At 39.6% G+C, this 16,924-nt stretch overlaps 3 protein-coding genes across 3 annotated transcripts; 1 reads left to right on the top strand and 2 right to left on the bottom strand.

Annotated features, from left to right (window-relative positions):
- Positions 1-462: 462 nt before the first annotated feature.
- Positions 463-6,926, bottom strand: acad8 (acyl-CoA dehydrogenase family, member 8). Its single transcript, XM_071536348.1, has 11 exons — positions 6,806-6,926; positions 5,794-5,894; positions 4,575-4,744; positions 4,032-4,141; positions 3,754-3,830; positions 3,502-3,639; positions 3,138-3,273; positions 2,146-2,243; positions 1,851-2,003; positions 1,629-1,731; positions 463-1,125 (listed from the first exon to the last, which is right to left on the bottom strand). The coding sequence occupies exons 1-11, from the start codon at positions 6,921-6,923 to the stop codon at positions 1,070-1,072; spliced, it is 1,260 nt and encodes a 419-aa protein (XP_071392449.1). The 5' UTR covers positions 6,924-6,926; the 3' UTR covers positions 463-1,069.
- A 102-nt stretch (positions 6,927-7,028) lies between these two features.
- thyn1 (thymocyte nuclear protein 1) lies at positions 7,029-9,818 on the top strand. Its single transcript, XM_071536351.1, has 8 exons — positions 7,029-7,283; positions 7,972-8,027; positions 8,116-8,333; positions 8,436-8,504; positions 8,744-8,836; positions 8,925-9,020; positions 9,303-9,453; positions 9,616-9,818. The coding sequence occupies exons 2-8, from the start codon at positions 7,982-7,984 to the stop codon at positions 9,660-9,662; spliced, it is 720 nt and encodes a 239-aa protein (XP_071392452.1). The 5' UTR covers positions 7,029-7,283; positions 7,972-7,981; the 3' UTR covers positions 9,663-9,818.
- Positions 9,819-11,128: 1,310 nt separating this feature from the next.
- On the bottom strand, positions 11,129-15,769 carry LOC139658263 (vacuolar protein sorting-associated protein 26B-like). Its single transcript, XM_071536349.1, has 6 exons — positions 15,081-15,769; positions 14,807-14,963; positions 13,982-14,146; positions 13,296-13,471; positions 13,037-13,179; positions 11,129-12,317 (listed from the first exon to the last, which is right to left on the bottom strand). The coding sequence occupies exons 1-6, from the start codon at positions 15,301-15,303 to the stop codon at positions 12,180-12,182; spliced, it is 1,002 nt and encodes a 333-aa protein (XP_071392450.1). The 5' UTR covers positions 15,304-15,769; the 3' UTR covers positions 11,129-12,179.
- Positions 15,770-16,924: the final 1,155 nt, after the last annotated feature.

Raw genomic sequence — 16,924 nt, 5'->3', positions numbered from 1 at the left:
TTCGTAGCATTTTTAAACATAAACATATTATTGACTAATTAAATGCGATACCTTGGTATAATTACTGTAAACAAATGAGACCATGGTCTAGACGACCCTAAAGCAATCCCATGAAATCCGACCCAGTGGCACACAATGTAATGTAGATTCCAGTCAAGGCTGCCAATCTCCTCGGCAATAGTCCCGCTTGTTTACGGTAATTATACTAATGTCTCAAAATGAACGCGGTAATGTTATATTGATGTTGAAATGCCACACGTAGCACCTTTAATGCCATTCAGATTGTTGACTTTTTTCAATAAACAGTGTTCTCAACTGATTGTTTTATGATTTTAGTCATACTGAATTACAATCACTTCACACTTTTAACTCGATGTTTACAGCACATATATAATCCCAGAAAATTAAAATGATAATTCCCAGGCAGCTATGAATCAGAGTGAGAATGGAAATGCTGAATCCTGTGAGAAAAGCTGAGACATGATCATTTTATTTGGAGTGTGACAAATGTGGTTTGTAAAGTGGCATTTGAATCCCATAATGCACAATACACATACCACATAATGCTTCCTATGGTAGAACACACAGTACATTTAACTTTAACCATTTTACATACTATAGGAAACACAATGGGATAAAATACAGCAACAAAACAGTAACCATGGACATAAATAACATGTGAAAGGCCACTTTAGGATCGAGATCTATGTACTGCATGTGCCATAGATATGTGACATACTGTTAATTACAACAAGATAACCAAACCCTTCATTAACACTCAGGCTTGTGTTTATTTTTTTGAATAATGGAGGTAACAAATCACTTTTACCAAAAATAGTGAAATAGATCTAAAGGAGCAGCTTTTATAGGGAAAAAAAAAAGAATCATGATCCAATATAGTACTAGAAACAGGTCTTACTGACTGGTTTAGCCCAAAATCTCCCATTACCTATGTGACCTTTTGAACAACTATGTGCAGTGGACATTTCAGGAAACCAGTCAAAGAATAACAAACCGGAGGTCAAGACCATTACAATATGGTCGCCATTTAAGTTAGTCAAGACTGATGTCATGACTCTGTCAGCAGGTTTCGGGAAATGATCATCCTCATCACCTCGTTTGTTCCTTCAAGGGAAACAAAAGAAAAATAGTCACAAAAGTTTGTCATCGCTACGAACAAGCAGAAATACTCTGACGTTGCTTTTAAATGCAAGAAAATTAATTGTTGAAAGTCATAATTAAAACTGGTTCATAGGAGAAAGTAAACTAGGACATATACACTACCAGTCAAAAGTTTGGACACTTTATTTTTACTATTTTTCACATTTTAGAATTTTAGTAAAGACATCAAAACTATGAAATAACACGAATTATGCAGTGACCAAAAAAATGGTAAACAAATCAAAACTCTTATATTTTAGATTCTTTAAAGTAGCCGCCCTTTGCCTTGATGGAAAGGCAAAGGCTTTGGAAAGAAATTCATACATAGGCATCAGCTTCAAGCATTTAAGCATAAGCCTTTAGATCCAAATGGCTTTAAGATAATGAAAAACATAGTACATTCAATCAGGCGTGTCCAAACGTTTGACTGACAGTGTAGCTCACGGTTCATTTTTAAAGACGCTCACCCTCTAGAATCTGGTGTACTCTGATGTCGCGGACAAACTGCTGCACTGCGTAGTCTTTGAGGTAACCGTACCCGCCGTGCATCTGGAGGGCCTGGTTGCAGATCTGCAGAGGGACAACAGACACCAATATGAAACACCTGAGACATTACACAGCTGTAACTGCAAACGAGTAGAAAACTGCAACATGTGTTGAGTGGAAATTAATACTCAAGATTTACTCACATTGAAGCACTCGTCTGTGACAAAGAGCTTGGCCATGGAGCAGAGGGACACGGCGTCGGGCCTGCCCTCCTGAAGCGCCGCTGCAGCTTCACGCACCAGAAGACGAGACGCAACCAACTTGGTGGCCATCTCTGCCAGCTTGAACTGTAGGAACTACAGGCAGAACACACATGGAGAGGAGAAAATTCAGGAAATAAAATGTCAATTACCTTTCATCACTGGCAGGACCAAAATGGCTGAATAGCTTAGTTGACTGGATCATTGTGACTGTGCTGTGGAAATGTGAGCTGCTCACCTGGTTGTTGGAGAGTGTCTCTCCAAACTGTTTGCGTACCAGCAGGTGATCTCTGGCTAGCTGCACACAGGCATGAGCCGCCCCAAGAGAGCAGGATGCTGCCGGCAGAGTGTTGACAGGAAAACTGATTATCTTGAATAGCTGGATGTCAAAGTCACTGTTTGAAAGCACTTATTACAAGAGTTGTCAACAGTTGACCCCATGTCAACCAAACAGTAAAAACAGCCTCTTTTCACCTCAAGAACATTGTCTCCATCCCTCACACTCATTCTCAGCCACCAAAACCTTTATTCACGCATTTATCACTTTGAGACTCAACTACTGTAACAGTATCCTCTATGGCACATCCTCCAAAATCCTAAAAGAAACAAAAACTACAATATGTGCAGAACTCTGCCTGCCCATTAGCTCACCCACACCCGCTCAGGAGATCATATACCTCCCATTCTACAAAACCTCCACTGACTTCCCATTCAGTTCAAATTACTTTTACAAGAGAAAACATCATGGAATCCATTTTCTATATCAATGTTCGTAAACTTGGCCAGTGTCCAGCCTCACTACTAGATTTTACTGAGTAGCTATGCAGAGCTACTTCACATCATTTGGCTCACTCAACACAGTCTTCACGACTCTAAACAATTACTGCACTCTTTGTCACAAGACTAGTTAGTTTTAACATCAAGAAATGAACATGCTGACTGGACAAAGTCAAAAATATTGGAAATGTATTGATACATGTGTTTTCTTTTGAGTTAAAGAACGTATCAGTGAACAAACAGTACTTTCTGAACCAGTAAATATACTCATGACTCCAGAAAATGATGATTTCCTTTGTCTTTGGAGCTGCTAAATCTGTGTTCCCAGTCATGTTCTCTGGTTTCTACCTATGTGAATAATAAACACGTTCCAGTATATAAATCAAACTGTCCTGCACTAAAGGGAGTAAAGTTGAAAGTGCTCGGTGTTTTCTTGTACTCTGCCCTCCTCACCAATATTGATCCTGCCTCCATTCAGGCCCTTCATGGCGATACTGAAGCCTTGTCCTTCCTCACCAAGCCGACTGCTGACTGGAATCGCGCAATCCTCAAAAATCACCGCCCTGGTAGGCTGCGAGTTCCATCCCACCTGGAGAAGAGAAATAATGAGTTATTACTGTAGTCGTCTGCTCTGGGCCGTAACTATGACTTAATTCTGCCATCTAGTGGATACCTACAAACAGTAGCGACAGAGCCAAAATAATTATAGCAAGAGTGTTCTGCATATCCAAGCCAAAAGGCACATTTGCAACTGCACTTCCCATATGAAACATGTTTTCTCAACACCAGTGAGCACTAATAAAGGCGGCACAGCTACCTTCTTTTCTTTCTTGCCAAAACTGAGCCCTGGAGTTCCCTTCTCCACCACCACACAAGAGATGCCCTTGGGTCCTTTGCCTCCCGTTCGGCACATCACTACGTAGACGTCTGTGTCACCTCCCCCGCTGATGAAGGCCTGAAAAGCCACAAAGAGAGAGGGAAAAGCTTTTGGCTCATCGTCGTCCTTTTGATGCAACAATTTGAAGTTACGTAAGCATCGAAACACAGCTGAATGGAAAGAGTAGGCTACCTTAGAGCCATTCAAGATGTAGTGGTCTCCTTTCAGCTGGGCAGTGGTCAGAAGCGAAGCAGCATCACTGCCACTACCTAAAAAGCAAACATTAAGGAAAAAAAAGCCTTTTCAACATACAGGTTTATTGTGTTCTTATTCTATAGTTAAAAGCATACATGCAACAAAATAGGACGTCAAAGGAAAAATCCACCATCCGATATTCTTCCACTCAAATATCATCAAGCTGTGATGTGTGTTTTAGGCTGGATTTTTCATATGTGCATATGAAAACTGACCTGGTTCAGTGAGACAATAGGAGGCGAACTTCTCCATTGAGCAGAGATCAGGACAGTACTTCTCCCTTTGCTCAGTATTGCCAAAGGTGTCTATCATCCAGGCACACATGCTGCAAAGTGAGAAGCATACTGTAGATTAGTGGGCAAGGCAGATATGTGTGATAACAAACATCATACTCCAATATACTGCTGCAATGTCATTTATTGACCCTTTTTGCACAAGACAAAGTAAAAGCAGCCATCTCTCTAAAAGTGAAAAATAAATTCGACATGCTTTTTGTCAATGACCATGTTTTTTTTAGACTTATTCTTTAATCTGTTACGAGTTGTTCCAACAGCTATCCCTTGCAAAATTGGTAATATAACTGATGTACATTTAGTAACAAAACTGGCAACTGGTCTGGTCAAGTCAGCATCTGGTCCATTTTACCCATCTTTGCAGGATTTTGTTATGATAAACTACAATCAGCCTCAAGTGACCTTTTAGCCAAGCATGCCATTCTCTCAAATTTTGGCCATTATAGCCACATAACAGGCTCGTACTTGTGGATGCTGATGTAAGCTGTGGTGCTGACACATCCTGTCGATAAGGCCTCAAAGATGACCGATGTGTCCAGGCGAGAAAGTCCTGATCCTCCCACATCTGGCTGAACATAGATTCCACCAAACCCCAGCTGGGCAGCCTTCCGCATGGTCTCCACTGGGAACATTTCCTAAAAAAAAATGACAATACACTGATATTCTACAAGTTTGGATAATGTCAGTTTACAACTTAGCATTGAAGACAACGTAGGGCTGGGCGATAATTCAATATTATTGTTTATCGTCTTTCAGTGGAATCATATCGTGATGATATGAAGATATTTTGATATCGTGACACATTTCTGCTGTCTAAATTGATGATGACACGCAAATTTTACTTAAAAACTCTCATAAAATGAGGTATGGTTGGAACATTATTTGAATATTCTGTTTTGTTTGACATCACACCTAACATTACCATTCGGTTCAATGAGATGAACATTAATTTGATTATTTAACGTGATTTTGCATACATGAACTATATCGTGATATATATTAATATCGAGAAAAATCCTTATGATTATCATGATATTGATTTCAACCATATTGCCCAGCCCTAAGACAAAGGGTTATCTAATGTGGAATATGATGAAGCTATATTTCACCATGATCCAATCATAAATACTGGAAAACACAAGGTTCCTTGTAGAATGCAAGATTTCAAACATATGGGCTGTAAGTTGTAATTTTTGGCAAAGACATATAGTAGGAAGTAGGGATACGGTAAGTGCAGCAACACCTCCTACCCTGCCAACCAAACTTCAAACGTATGCCAATAATGGTATTGGGATGTGATATTTTATGTATTTTCATAGGGAAACTGGCTCTTCCAGAGATGCTTCCCTGGAGCTGCTCCAGTGTCCTGCTCAAGGGCACTTCAGCAGGGTGGATGTTTACAATCACTGGGGCTTGAACCTGTGTCATCTGGTTGAAGAACAGTCTCTCTAACCACTAAACCAGACTGCTGTCCAGGCATTTAAAACATTTGTACTGTCTCCACTGTTTGTGTCGCACTATAAAATGCTATCATATTTAATAGTGCTGACTGTGGTATAATAAATCATGCAGCTCCTAATTGTCATCAGTCAACAAAAAGGGCAAATGTAACTTAACAGGTTATATAGCTCTAAGTCTGTCACAGTATGCCGTTACAAACAATAAGTGCCTTGCACCAACATACCTTTTGGTCCCATTCGGCCATGTGTGGAGCCATTTCATTGGCTGCAAAGTCGAAGGCCACTTTCTGAAACTCCTTCTGTTCATCTGAGAGTCCATGAGCAGCTGTCAACAAAAAATTGGGAATAGAAACATGCAGAACAATTTGTAGGATGATGTCTCTGCCTGTTGGTTGTAACAGTTTGTCATTCCTGGCACTGAAGAAGTCATAATTATTATATAGGGCAATTATTTCAGCACTCCCAAATTTAATTTACTGAACGCACAGATAAAGATTAATTATATGCAAACAGAATAGTCACACTTAGATAGCCTTTCCTGTCAGATTGGATTGGATTCATCAGCATGGTAATATCTTCTCCATATTATTGAACATGCATATTTTTTAGAAACAGATTTCTTTCAAATATCACAGGGTGACAGTAGCCTAAGGTTACAGGTGCAGGCTAGTGACTAGAAGATCATGGCTTTAGATTCCCAGAATATTCTGGGTGGGGGAGGTGAGAACGAAACACTCTCTTCTCCTTCAACAAGTACTGTCACAGTGCTCTTGAGCAAGGCACTTCACCCACAACAGTGGCCGACAAATGGCAAACTGTAGTTGCAATTTGCAGTTCCCAAGTGTGTGTTTGTGTGTGTGTGACTGTGACTGTATGAGTGCAAGTAGAGCTTCGTTAAAGACAAATTGCCTCCAGACTCAGCTAAAGTCCCTCACATCCATAGAGGAAAGAGGAGAGAGAGGCGGTGATAGGAAGGGGTGTGGAGCAGACTGACCAATGAGAACTAAGCCCAATATTAAAGCACCGAATGAATGGTCTGTGTTTATTTTAACGGTCAAATGTATTTCTGTTTCGGTCAAAAGTTATAGGGACTCGGTAACTGTAAACGTTATTACCAAAAACCGTCCGTCTGTCGTTATATTTGTCAGATTCCCCGTTGCCACTCAACTTACTTTAGCATTAGGCTACACATAGCCTAGCTGTCATGTTTGCTAGCCGTTAAATTGTAGGACTTACGATCGATGCATGAAGCTATCCCGCGTCTCTGTGTGCTTCTGTTAAATATTAAACGGTGGCTCCTACAGATGCTGGAGCCCAGTCTGGCAACTCTTGCTAGAGATCCGACAGCCGCCATGTTTACCTCCACACTGCTGGGGTTATGGATGTTATGCTTATGTCACAGCCACCCCGTCGCTGTAGGGAAATGTAGTTCTCTAAAAATGAAAACGGAAGGTGGGCGAGGAGTTAAAACGAGATGAATCAAAAGTAAGACAAGGTCGGGTTAAAATATATGTTAACCTGTGTTACACGGAAAGGCAGCCTGTTAACTGGAAAGTATAAAATAATATAGTTACACAACGCCACACTGGGACTAACCGGTAAATAAATCAAGTGCACCGCCAAGCTCTGTTGGTGTCACGTGTGTGGATTTTTTTCTACTGCGCGGGTTGATGAGTTTTGATGGCTGACTACTGACTGACTGCGCCTCTTTCAGGTAAGACTTATCACTGTTAGCCTATGTTACTTACCAAATTACCGTTTCTGTTAAACTGTAACCCACGTGTACATTGTGTTGTTCAGGTTTGCTGTGCAGAGATGCTCGGTTGTCATAACGTGCCATGTCCCACTAATGTTGCAAATAGTTAATGGTTATTCTATCATCAGCTGAGTGCTGTTATAGGCCTTGGATGAACATTACCTCCAAGACAAGATTCTATTCTAGATATCAGCTATTTTATCACGTCAAGGCAACATTTACACATATAAAGCCCAGGACACAAAACTAAGAGGGTAAAATAAGCATACAGAGGGTGTCATGCCAGACAAAAAAGTATTTCTATCTCAAAATGATAGGCCTATACACTGGATGCCACTCATGGATTTCCCATAATGATAACGGCACTTGATATCTAGGAGCCTTTCTCATATAAGCTCTATTTCAAAAGCTCCATTCATATCTGTTTAAAAACTCCTAATAATTTGGAGGGTGTGTATTACAGCCTACATCACCCATGATGTACACAATCTCTTGTTTCCTTCACTATGAAAATATACAACACTTACCTTTCGTCTTTAAATAAGTATATTTGTAAACACCACTCATCTTAATAGTAATAATACTTTTGTCCATGCTCTTCTCTATTATGGGTGATGCTGCATGTTCAAAACATGGCTCTTTGTAGACTGTGAGAGATGGCACCAAAGAAAAGGACCAGGACTACAAGAGCAGCAAAATCAGGTGAGGAAACTCACAAAGAATAAAACAGGTTGATCATTTTCTGGATCAGCGATAGAACTGAATGATGATTATTGCCTCAACATTACAGTTAAAGATGACCATGCAGAAAAGGGCGACAGTGAAATGGTCTCTGCTGTGGAGCCTGCTGCTCAAACCGTTCGGGGGAAGAGAAAAGCTTCGGCTTCTGATGCGACTGGAAAACAGGAGAGCACTAAAGGCGAAGCATCAGACGGTCGCCCACAGCTCTGTCACTGGCTGATGAAGTCTGAGCCCGAGAGCCGCTTCGAGAACGGAATCGACGTGAAGGTAACAGTGTAGAGACGGCCTCATCAGCACCTGATGACTGGATTATTATAGTCTTTTGTTTTTGCACAATCTTGCGGTTAATGCCTCTTGTTCATTCTGCAGTTTGGGATTGAGGATCTGAAGGCTCTGCCCAATCAGACTGGATGCTGGGATGGTGTTCGCAATTATCAGGTAGTGTCACTAGATTGACTCCTGTAATGAAAAGATGCTGACCTGAAATGAGCAACAACAGAACAAAAACACAATCACAATAGCCTGAAGAGGCTTTTTTCCAATCTTATTCTCCCCTGCCTCATGCAAATTATGCACCAGGGAACTGCCTTCAGCAAGAGAAAACAACACATACAATATGTTTTGTACACTCTCCATGGGAAAATACATGTCTTCCAAATTGTGATTATCCTCTGCAGGCGCGCAACTTCATGAGGGAGATGAAAGAAGAGCAGCTGGCGTTCTTCTACCACAGCAACTGCAAGGACCCTGGGGTAGCAGGAATCATGAAAGTAAGACTGTCCTTCCCAGCTGGTAGTATCCGTATTAGTCCGTATCAGTATTAAAGCATGATATTTCAGCTGTATTTCCCTTTTCTAGATTGTGAAGGAAGCATATGTGGACCACACTCAGTTTGACAAGAAAGATGTCCATTTTGATGCATCCAGCAAACCAGATAACCCCAAATGGAGCATGGTAAAATAATTCAGGAATAACAACTAATGCAAACACATAAATCCAGCCTATTTCTAAAGCAGATATTTTTATATACATTATTAATACTCTCTGTATTAGTACATATTTGTCCTGTTTCCAGGTATACTTTAGGTCACTAAAAATGATCCAGCTTTGTTTTTCATTATTATTGTTATTATTAAGAATTGTATACCCAGTATTTTCATATTCACTGTTTACAGTTGTTGATAGAAATCCAGATGATCGGGACTGAACTTGTTTTCTTTACTTGTCCTTTCTCAGGTTGACGTCCAGTATCAAAGAATGATGAAGCGTTTTGTTCCTCTGTCTGAGCTGAAGAAATACCACCTGCAGCACAAGACCAAAGGAGGGCCGCTGAAGGACATGGCGCTCTTCACCAGGGCCCGGCTGTCTGTCCAGCCGCTCACCACTGGTACGTAGACAGCATGTGTAGTTCAGCCGGTGGAACATTTTTGCACTGCTACTGAGGTTTACTTAAACTAATATTTGTCTATTTTTTTATGGTCTCACTCAGTAAATAGCGGTAGGCTAATTGTAAACACTGAGTCACACTCATTCTGCATTTTGCCTCCAGAGGAGTTTGACTTTGTCCTGAGTCTGGAGAACAAAGATCCGCTGTGAAGATTTGGACCAGGTGATGTTTCTGCTGATGATGCTTCATGATGTGGTGAAATTATGAAGCAGCAACCTACTGTACCATCAATCCACTGCTTATGTGAAATGCAATTAGTTTACTATACTGTACTGTTTTGTTTTTCTTGTGAGAGTATTATTAAAAGTAATTTTGTCAAACTACGACCCATTTACTTATTTACCAACAATCATTTTGGCCATGTCAGGAGATCCACTATCTGACCAGTAACAGTTACAGAGCCAGCTTTGCTTTTACAGTACTTTCATCAACCATTACATACAGTCTTAAAAAATACATGGCGGCAACACCTGACAATATATGAATATCAAGTATCTAATATTGAGTAAGGCCACCGGTTGCCTCCAGAACAGCTTCAATCCTCCTGGATGAGGTGAAGAGGTGAAACTCTACTTCACATATTGTGCTCCACAACTTCCCACAAAGGTTCAACAATGTTTTTGATCTGATGATTGGGGAGGCCAAATGTTTTTGACTTCATCCTGTGTGTGTTCATGAAACCACTCTTGAATTTGTTGAACAGTGTGTATGAGGGCGTTATTATCTGGGAATATGGGATCATCATGAGGGAACAGTGTTTTGTACCATAGGGTGCCCCTGGTCCAGTCATATTCTTTGGCCATTATATGACCATGCATAGCAGTAATCAGACCTAATGGCTCCTATGGCTGTCCATACCATTACAGATCCACCACTATGTTTAACATTGGCAGGTCAAATGCAATTTTTGGCCTTTTCCAAATGTAATGTAATGTCCAGATATAGGAAAAATGGTGACACTCATAAGCCCATATTTCTTGTATATTTCTTGTATCTCTTTGTGTTGGTCTTTGATAAAAGTGGTTTCCAAATGGCAGTCCTGCCATAAATACCAGCTTTGTCAAGTTTACGATGTGCAGGTTTTGTTGAGACTGTCACAGAGGTGTTGGTCTAATTCTGTGGTAGTTTTTGAGGCCTTAGATTTGTGGTGTTTTTCAGCTATCATGTTAACATCTGTCCCTGTAGTTGTGACCTTTCCTCCTCTCTGCAAATGCAGTTTGTTCATGTTTAGCCTACTGCATGTTGTCATATTTGAAACTGGTCCCCTTGCCACATTAAATAATTTTGTGGTTTTTGCAATTCAGAAGACAACTATTTGGCATCTTTGGAACTTTGTTAGTAGCCGTATGCAGCTTTGAAAACTCATAAAAATGGTGATTGCCATACCTCTTTGAAAGCTGGCACATAGTGCTAAGTAGCAATCGACTTAATATGACTAACCTGTTTAGTTGTGTTTGTAACTATGATTTGGTCATTTCAATACAAAAGTCCTTTTTCATGTGGTGTTTCCATTGTTTTGTCCTCCCACTCTATTTGAGTATATCATGTCTGACATGCACACATTCACTCAGTTCTGCAGCCAAGTACAACCGAGTCTGAGGATTTTCATTTGGCATCAATTTATTTGAGTTTTGGGGACAATAATAATTGATTAGTAATTTGCAAAAGATAGATAGTTCTACTGTACTCTTCTCTGGTTAAAAGACTAAAATTATGTTAGAGGCAGGAGGATTTCATTTGCTAGATACACTTAGGCACAACTTTCAAGTCTCTAATGAAGAAGATACAGAAGACTTCCTACTATCAGACCTTAAATACGAGCACTTAGACACCCTCCCCTAACACCACTGGAATGCTGAGGTAAAGCATATGAATATGAACGGTCATTTTGTGGCACTGTGTGTACTGCATAATCAACGTACACAAGCTTGAACAGGGCACAGGATAACAGGTTTTCATAGCTGCTCTTATTTACAGAGAATTTCTGGGATAATACTTAAGCCCTGTCACTCAATAAAAAGGAAAAAAAAACTAATTCCCATTCCAGTTTCCAATTCCACCATTTCTTTTGTGCAAACACACACAAATACAAAGAAAACAAACTAATAATAATGTATTCAGCAAGATATAGCAGTGCAAAGTTATTTCAGATTTCTTGACCTTACAACAATGTTAGGAATGCATTTGATTAAATGTGGAATGTTGGAAATCCATTACATTTCCTTGAAACTCCATGACAATCCAGTTTCATAATCAAGAGTTAGATTAAAATGAATTTACCCCCAAAAGCGTTAGAATGTCGAGACAAACAAAAGGATGATCGCTTAAAAATGAAATTAGAGAATTTCTTGGGAAAGGTTTTTTACACAGGAGGAGGCCATAAAGGGTGATTAGTTTGATTCTCATAAAAAAATAAGTGTTAACGATGAAGGACAAGACCAGCAGCCCGCAGCCGCCTGGAACGGCTCATGCAAACTGTTCTTTTTTTTTTTTTTTTGTAGTCGTTCACATGTATGTCGGTCTCCCTTCTTCCTCCTTTTTTCAGCAGCCGCGACAAACAAAGGAAGGCCGCTTCATCTGACGTTGTGGGTTAACGGGTGCCTCCGCCGTTTTCCGCCGCGGACACCTACGCGGCCTTCGGAGAGGAGACTGGAGGGCGGCGGCTTCTACCCGCTCTCCTCCTTGGCGGCCTGTTCCAGTGCGCTCTCTGAGGCGGCGGAGCCCTCGAACCTCTGGGCGCCGATGGTGGCCTGGTGGGACATGCTCTTCCTCACCACGTCTCCTTTCCTCCACAGTGTGATTTCCTTTAAGAAGAGGATGGGGAGCAGTGAAAAGAAACATTTAAAACTTCCTGAATATTTCTGACTAGCAGGGTTGGGGTTCATTCAATAATTGAATTGAGAATGCATAGTAAATTCCAATTCGATTCCTGCAGTTAGAATTGGAATTGTACCCAGCTCTATGGAAACAGAATTGGAACTTGAATTGGAATTCCATTAAATTCCACTTCTAAGAGCGGTTGTTTAGACTTGCTAAACATTCTAAAGTAAACATTATGCATCCAAAAATGACAGTTAAACAAATCAAATACATTCAATCATAATGTATGTATTACGATTACATGTTATGCTTCAAATATCACCTGAAAGGTTCCTTTAACATTTTATGATATTCAGTATTGATAATATATAACAATATGTGTCATCTCAGATATGTGGTAAGAAAAAGCGAACATGGAATTTCACAGGATTTCACTGAATTTAATTAAACTTCCTGAAATTCCAATTCAATTCCAATTCCTGTAGGTTTTTTCAAATTCCAGTTCCTCGGTTGAATTGGAATTGATGAGTTCATTCATGAATTGACCCCAACTCTAATTATTAGCAAGCTCGTAATGTGATTCACTCAGACGGGTCCTTGAATCTAAATTCTGGTACACGCCCCCTGCCGTCGCCTTACATGTACATGTCCTCCAAACGTGACGCTGATCCCAACACTGAGCTAGTTTGTCTCCTGTCAGTACCTGCTGTTTGAAGTAGCGTCTCTCCTCCTCGTCGATCAGCACCAGGTTCAGGTAGTAGCGCACAGAGAACTTCTTGTTGATGTCTCGCATGGTGGGAGTCATATCATAGCCAGCCAGAAATAGCCGGATTGGAATTGACTCTCCTAGAAATATGATACACCATAAGCGATTGGATGAAAACTCATTGCATCTTTCTCCTAACAGTAATGACTGAATGAGGAGAATATGAAAATCGTTTAAGATCTACTGTGTCATTTACCCCTGACTGGAGCCCCGTCCATGATCTCATACTTGGCGATAGTGTCATTTTCATGGTACACACTGGGGCCGGTGCCTGTCGTCTCACGTTTGATGATGTCGATCTCCATGTGTTTAATCTTAATCCTCACCAGCAAGAAGTAGATTTTTCCCACAATTACATCTTTAAGGTGGTACCTGTTAGAGGACAGACTGGGTTACAAGTCGAAAACCAAGAACGAGAACGCCATAACAAACTACGGAAGCTCATTGAGGACATATATTCATTCATATTTTATTTACGCCATTTTCCATTTAAGAAACAAATCTTAGTTTTCTTGAGATAACGAGATAATTGCTCTATGCCTATTACTTTATCTCGAAATAATGAGCCAATTGTGTCATTATCTTGGGAAAATTAAATGTATTATCTCTAAATAATAACAAAAACAACTCTATATCCTGAGAAAACAAAGAAAATTATCACTCGTTCTCACAGGTAAATGGCATAAATAAAATGAAATGTAATAAGATATATGTCCTCACTGGGCTTCTACTGCATGACCTCATTTCTTGAAATCACAGTCCGCTTATTGTGATCTGGATGTGATGTTGTTGTTATAACTTGGATAAGAGATTTACAAAGTGTGACTTGTGTGTTAATTACAACAAATGTGGGTGGAGAGTTAATGTTTCCTGAAGTCGTACTTGGATTTGTTGTACTCAAACTCGATGTGGAGACAGTCCTCGATGCCAACTTCCATTTTAATGGATGAGTTGAGTTCGGGGTAAGTGCTCAAAGTGTGAACCACGATATCCATCTCTTTACTGATGTCATTCAGCCTCCTGCTGACCGTGGCCCGTAGGAAGTATCTGCAAACAGAACAAACAGAGATAGAGCAAATCAAACTACTATTACTACAGTCTTAACTATATATATATATAGGCTATTTGTGAAAATGTGGGATACTGTCTCATTAGTAGGGCTGGGTGATGATTCAATATTATCATTTACCGTCTTTCAGTGGAATTATATTGTGAAGATATGAAGATATTTTGTACATCGTGATTCACAATTCTGCTGTCCAAATTTTTGATAACAAGCACATTTCATTTTAAAACTCTGACAAAATGAGGTATGAAAAAAATTAAATTTAAGGAATATTATTTGAAAATTTCAGAGTTTTGTTTGACATCACACTTAACAGTGGCACACAGTTTAATGCTATGAACATCAATTTGATCACTGAACATGTGATTTTTGCATACGTGAACCATGTTGTGATATATATCGATATCAAAATAAAGAATTCTTATGTTTATCATGATATTGATTTCAACCATATCGCCCAGCCGTAATGTTTAGTGCAAAATGAATGTGACATAAACAGTGAAAATGGATTAGTCTCACTGAGGAGGAGTGTAACCACATGACAGGCAGCTTAATGGTAAACACAAGTTAAAGAGTGACACATAAAGTCAGATTGGTAGTGTAAAGCAGAGTGAATGTTCAAGCTTTGTTTCCCCTTTTACCTGAGCTTGACATTCTGGCCTGTGTAAGACTCGTAAGGTTTCTCCACATGAGTGAACTCAAAGTCAAAGGTCTGCGACTGAGTGATTTCTCCAGGTCTTGCCAGGTCTTTCACCAGGGAGACAAACTCATGGTGGTTTCCTCTGTCGTAGTACAGCTCTAGAAAGGAAAACCAAGTATTATCAACAGGCTACTGACATTTCTGGCCTTCTGGTGCATTTCATTTCTGACTTGTGTGAAAACAGTTTGGATTCATTTTTTTGTAGAAACACCCACCTATCTGCCCGACAAACTCAATTTTGATCCCTTGGTGTTCCAGCCTCTTCCCAGGGTTCTTCAGTGTGACATTCACCTTTCCACTAACAGTCTCGCCATCGTAGAAAAGAAAGTATTTGTCTTTCTTCCCATCCTCAGTCTTGTGTTCAACCTTCTTCCTCGTTTCGGCATCGTTCAGAACTACATCGATTTCTGCACTTTGCCCAAAACTGAAGAAACTCATTGTGTTTCTGCGCTATGTAAACTCTAACCTCACTCGGCAGTCGTACTCTGACTTATTTGCAGAGTAATCCGCGACCCTGTTGATGTTTCATACACAGAATATAAAATACACTGCAGGCCTAACACGGTATGCGACCTGAGTTCCCACTCGGAGCAGACAGCAGGCTGTTACACATGAAAAGTCGAAGATATTTTAGAGAAATGTCTATGCTACATGTCCATACTCATTTCCATCGATGAAGTAAAATAGCAATACGGTACTAAGAAAACGCACAATACTGTGATATGTCCATCAGAAAATTAGCTGTTTGTTTTCCTCTGTCGAATTCAACAACATCTAGATTGGCCCCAAATGTAGCTTGTTTCGCAATGGACGCAATCCGCCGAGTATTGATACATTACATCTTTTCTAAAAGAGCGAATGTTGAATGTTGTCAAATGATCAGGATGTACGCCACCTGCATTAGCTCAACTGCTTCCGGGTGGTGTTTTTCAAAATAAAAGCCCAGCAGAGTGGCGCTCGAAACAGGAAGCAAGGGGAAGGGAAGGGGTTTTGTTTTGTTGAGTGAGTTAGTTTGTTTTTTCATAAATATGAAATTGACGAAGCATTGTGAGTTACAGCTTATACAGCTTATACGAGAACAGAAGTACTGCAACAGGGGAATTCAATGAAAAAATTAAGAGGAAAGAAAAGAACAGAAAGAAATAAAAACCTGCTTCAACTTATCAGCTTGAAATTAAGTTATTTTTCAAGCATATTGCCTGATCATTTCTATTTATCTATGGTGTTTATTGCTTTCTTTCTTCCTTTCTTCCTTTCTTTCTTTCTTTCTTTCTTTCTTTCTTGTTTTTAACATGCAATATTGGGTTTGGACCCCATCACCCTCAACTTATGTATAAGTTATGTATAAAAGTGTATAACTTTCAAATCTTCTAGTGTTTATTGTCTTAAGGTCTGAAATGAAAACGCATTAAATCAGATTTTTTTTACTTTAATTTGCAAATTGGATGAAGTAAAAACAAAAGGTTTCCCATTTTTTATATTAAAAATATGATTTATCCATACCATATATGACATTACAGACCCAAATCTGAGTTCAGATGTTAAAATACATGTTAAAACATCCATGTGTCTAGTTTAGGACAACACTTATTTGTGTTACTTTCAAGCATATGTTAATAACGAAATGCTTTGCTATTAACATGTGTGTTGCGCCAAAATACACAGATATGTTGAAATTGACTCAGTTAAAGACTGAAGTGTTAGTTTGACAAACTACATTATTTTGAGGGTAGTTAGAAAGTAATTTATTTTATTGTGTAGTAATTAGCTGGTTAATTACAGTTTCAGTGTAGTTTTCCCTGCACTGCATATAGCTCTACAAAAGCTTTCAGATTCATTTTCTTCCTTTGTATATTCACTTCCCCACTGCATGATCCTCTTTCTCACAATAAAAGTGAAGTCATTTCACAAAGGAAGTCATTGTCACAAAATGAAATGTTGAAGTCCCAAAAACATTTACAGTTAAAATGTATTTAATAGTAACAAAATAACATGAACATATAGCAGTAATATCAAATGAACAGTGGACATTTTACAACAGTTCCTGAGTTATTACACA

This window comes from Centroberyx affinis, unplaced genomic scaffold (genome assembly GCF_046629955.1).
Source record: "Centroberyx affinis isolate AG114_WGS23_722 - 3 ecotype Tasmania unplaced genomic scaffold, CSIRO-AGI_Caff_v1 ptg002859l_1, whole genome shotgun sequence".
In the NCBI taxonomy this organism is placed as follows: domain Eukaryota; kingdom Metazoa; phylum Chordata; class Actinopteri; order Beryciformes; family Berycidae; genus Centroberyx; species Centroberyx affinis.
This window is presented reverse-complemented; position numbering and strand designations above follow the sequence as displayed.

Coding starts and splice junctions, on each gene's coding strand:
- thyn1 (XM_071536351.1), top strand. CDS start 7,982: ATGGCACCAAAGAAAAGGACCAGGACTACAAGAGCAGCAAAATCAG. Junction 8,837..8,924: donor GGGTAGCAGGAATCATGAAA/GTAAGACTGTCC, acceptor TCCCTTTTCTAG/ATTGTGAAGGAAGCATATGT. Junction 9,021..9,302: donor ATAACCCCAAATGGAGCATG/GTAAAATAATTC, acceptor GTCCTTTCTCAG/GTTGACGTCCAGTATCAAAG.
- LOC139658263 (XM_071536349.1), bottom strand. CDS start 15,303: ATGAGTTTCTTCAGTTTTGGGCAAAGTGCAGAAATCGATGTAGTTCTG. Junction 14,147..14,806: donor GGCCAGAATGTCAAGCTCAG/GTAAAAGGGGAA, acceptor TTCTGTTTGCAG/ATACTTCCTACGGGCCACGG. Junction 13,472..13,981: donor TTTGAGTACAACAAATCCAA/GTACGACTTCAG, acceptor GTCCTCTAACAG/GTACCACCTTAAAGATGTAA.
- acad8 (XM_071536348.1), bottom strand. CDS start 6,923: ATGGCGGCTGTCGGATCTCTAGCAAGAGTTGCCAGACTGGGCTCCAGC. Junction 3,831..4,031: donor CTATTGTCTCACTGAACCAG/GTCAGTTTTCAT, acceptor TTTGCTTTTTAG/GTAGTGGCAGTGATGCTGCT. Junction 3,274..3,501: donor TTGGCAAGAAAGAAAAGAAG/GTAGCTGTGCCG, acceptor TCTCTTCTCCAG/GTGGGATGGAACTCGCAGCC.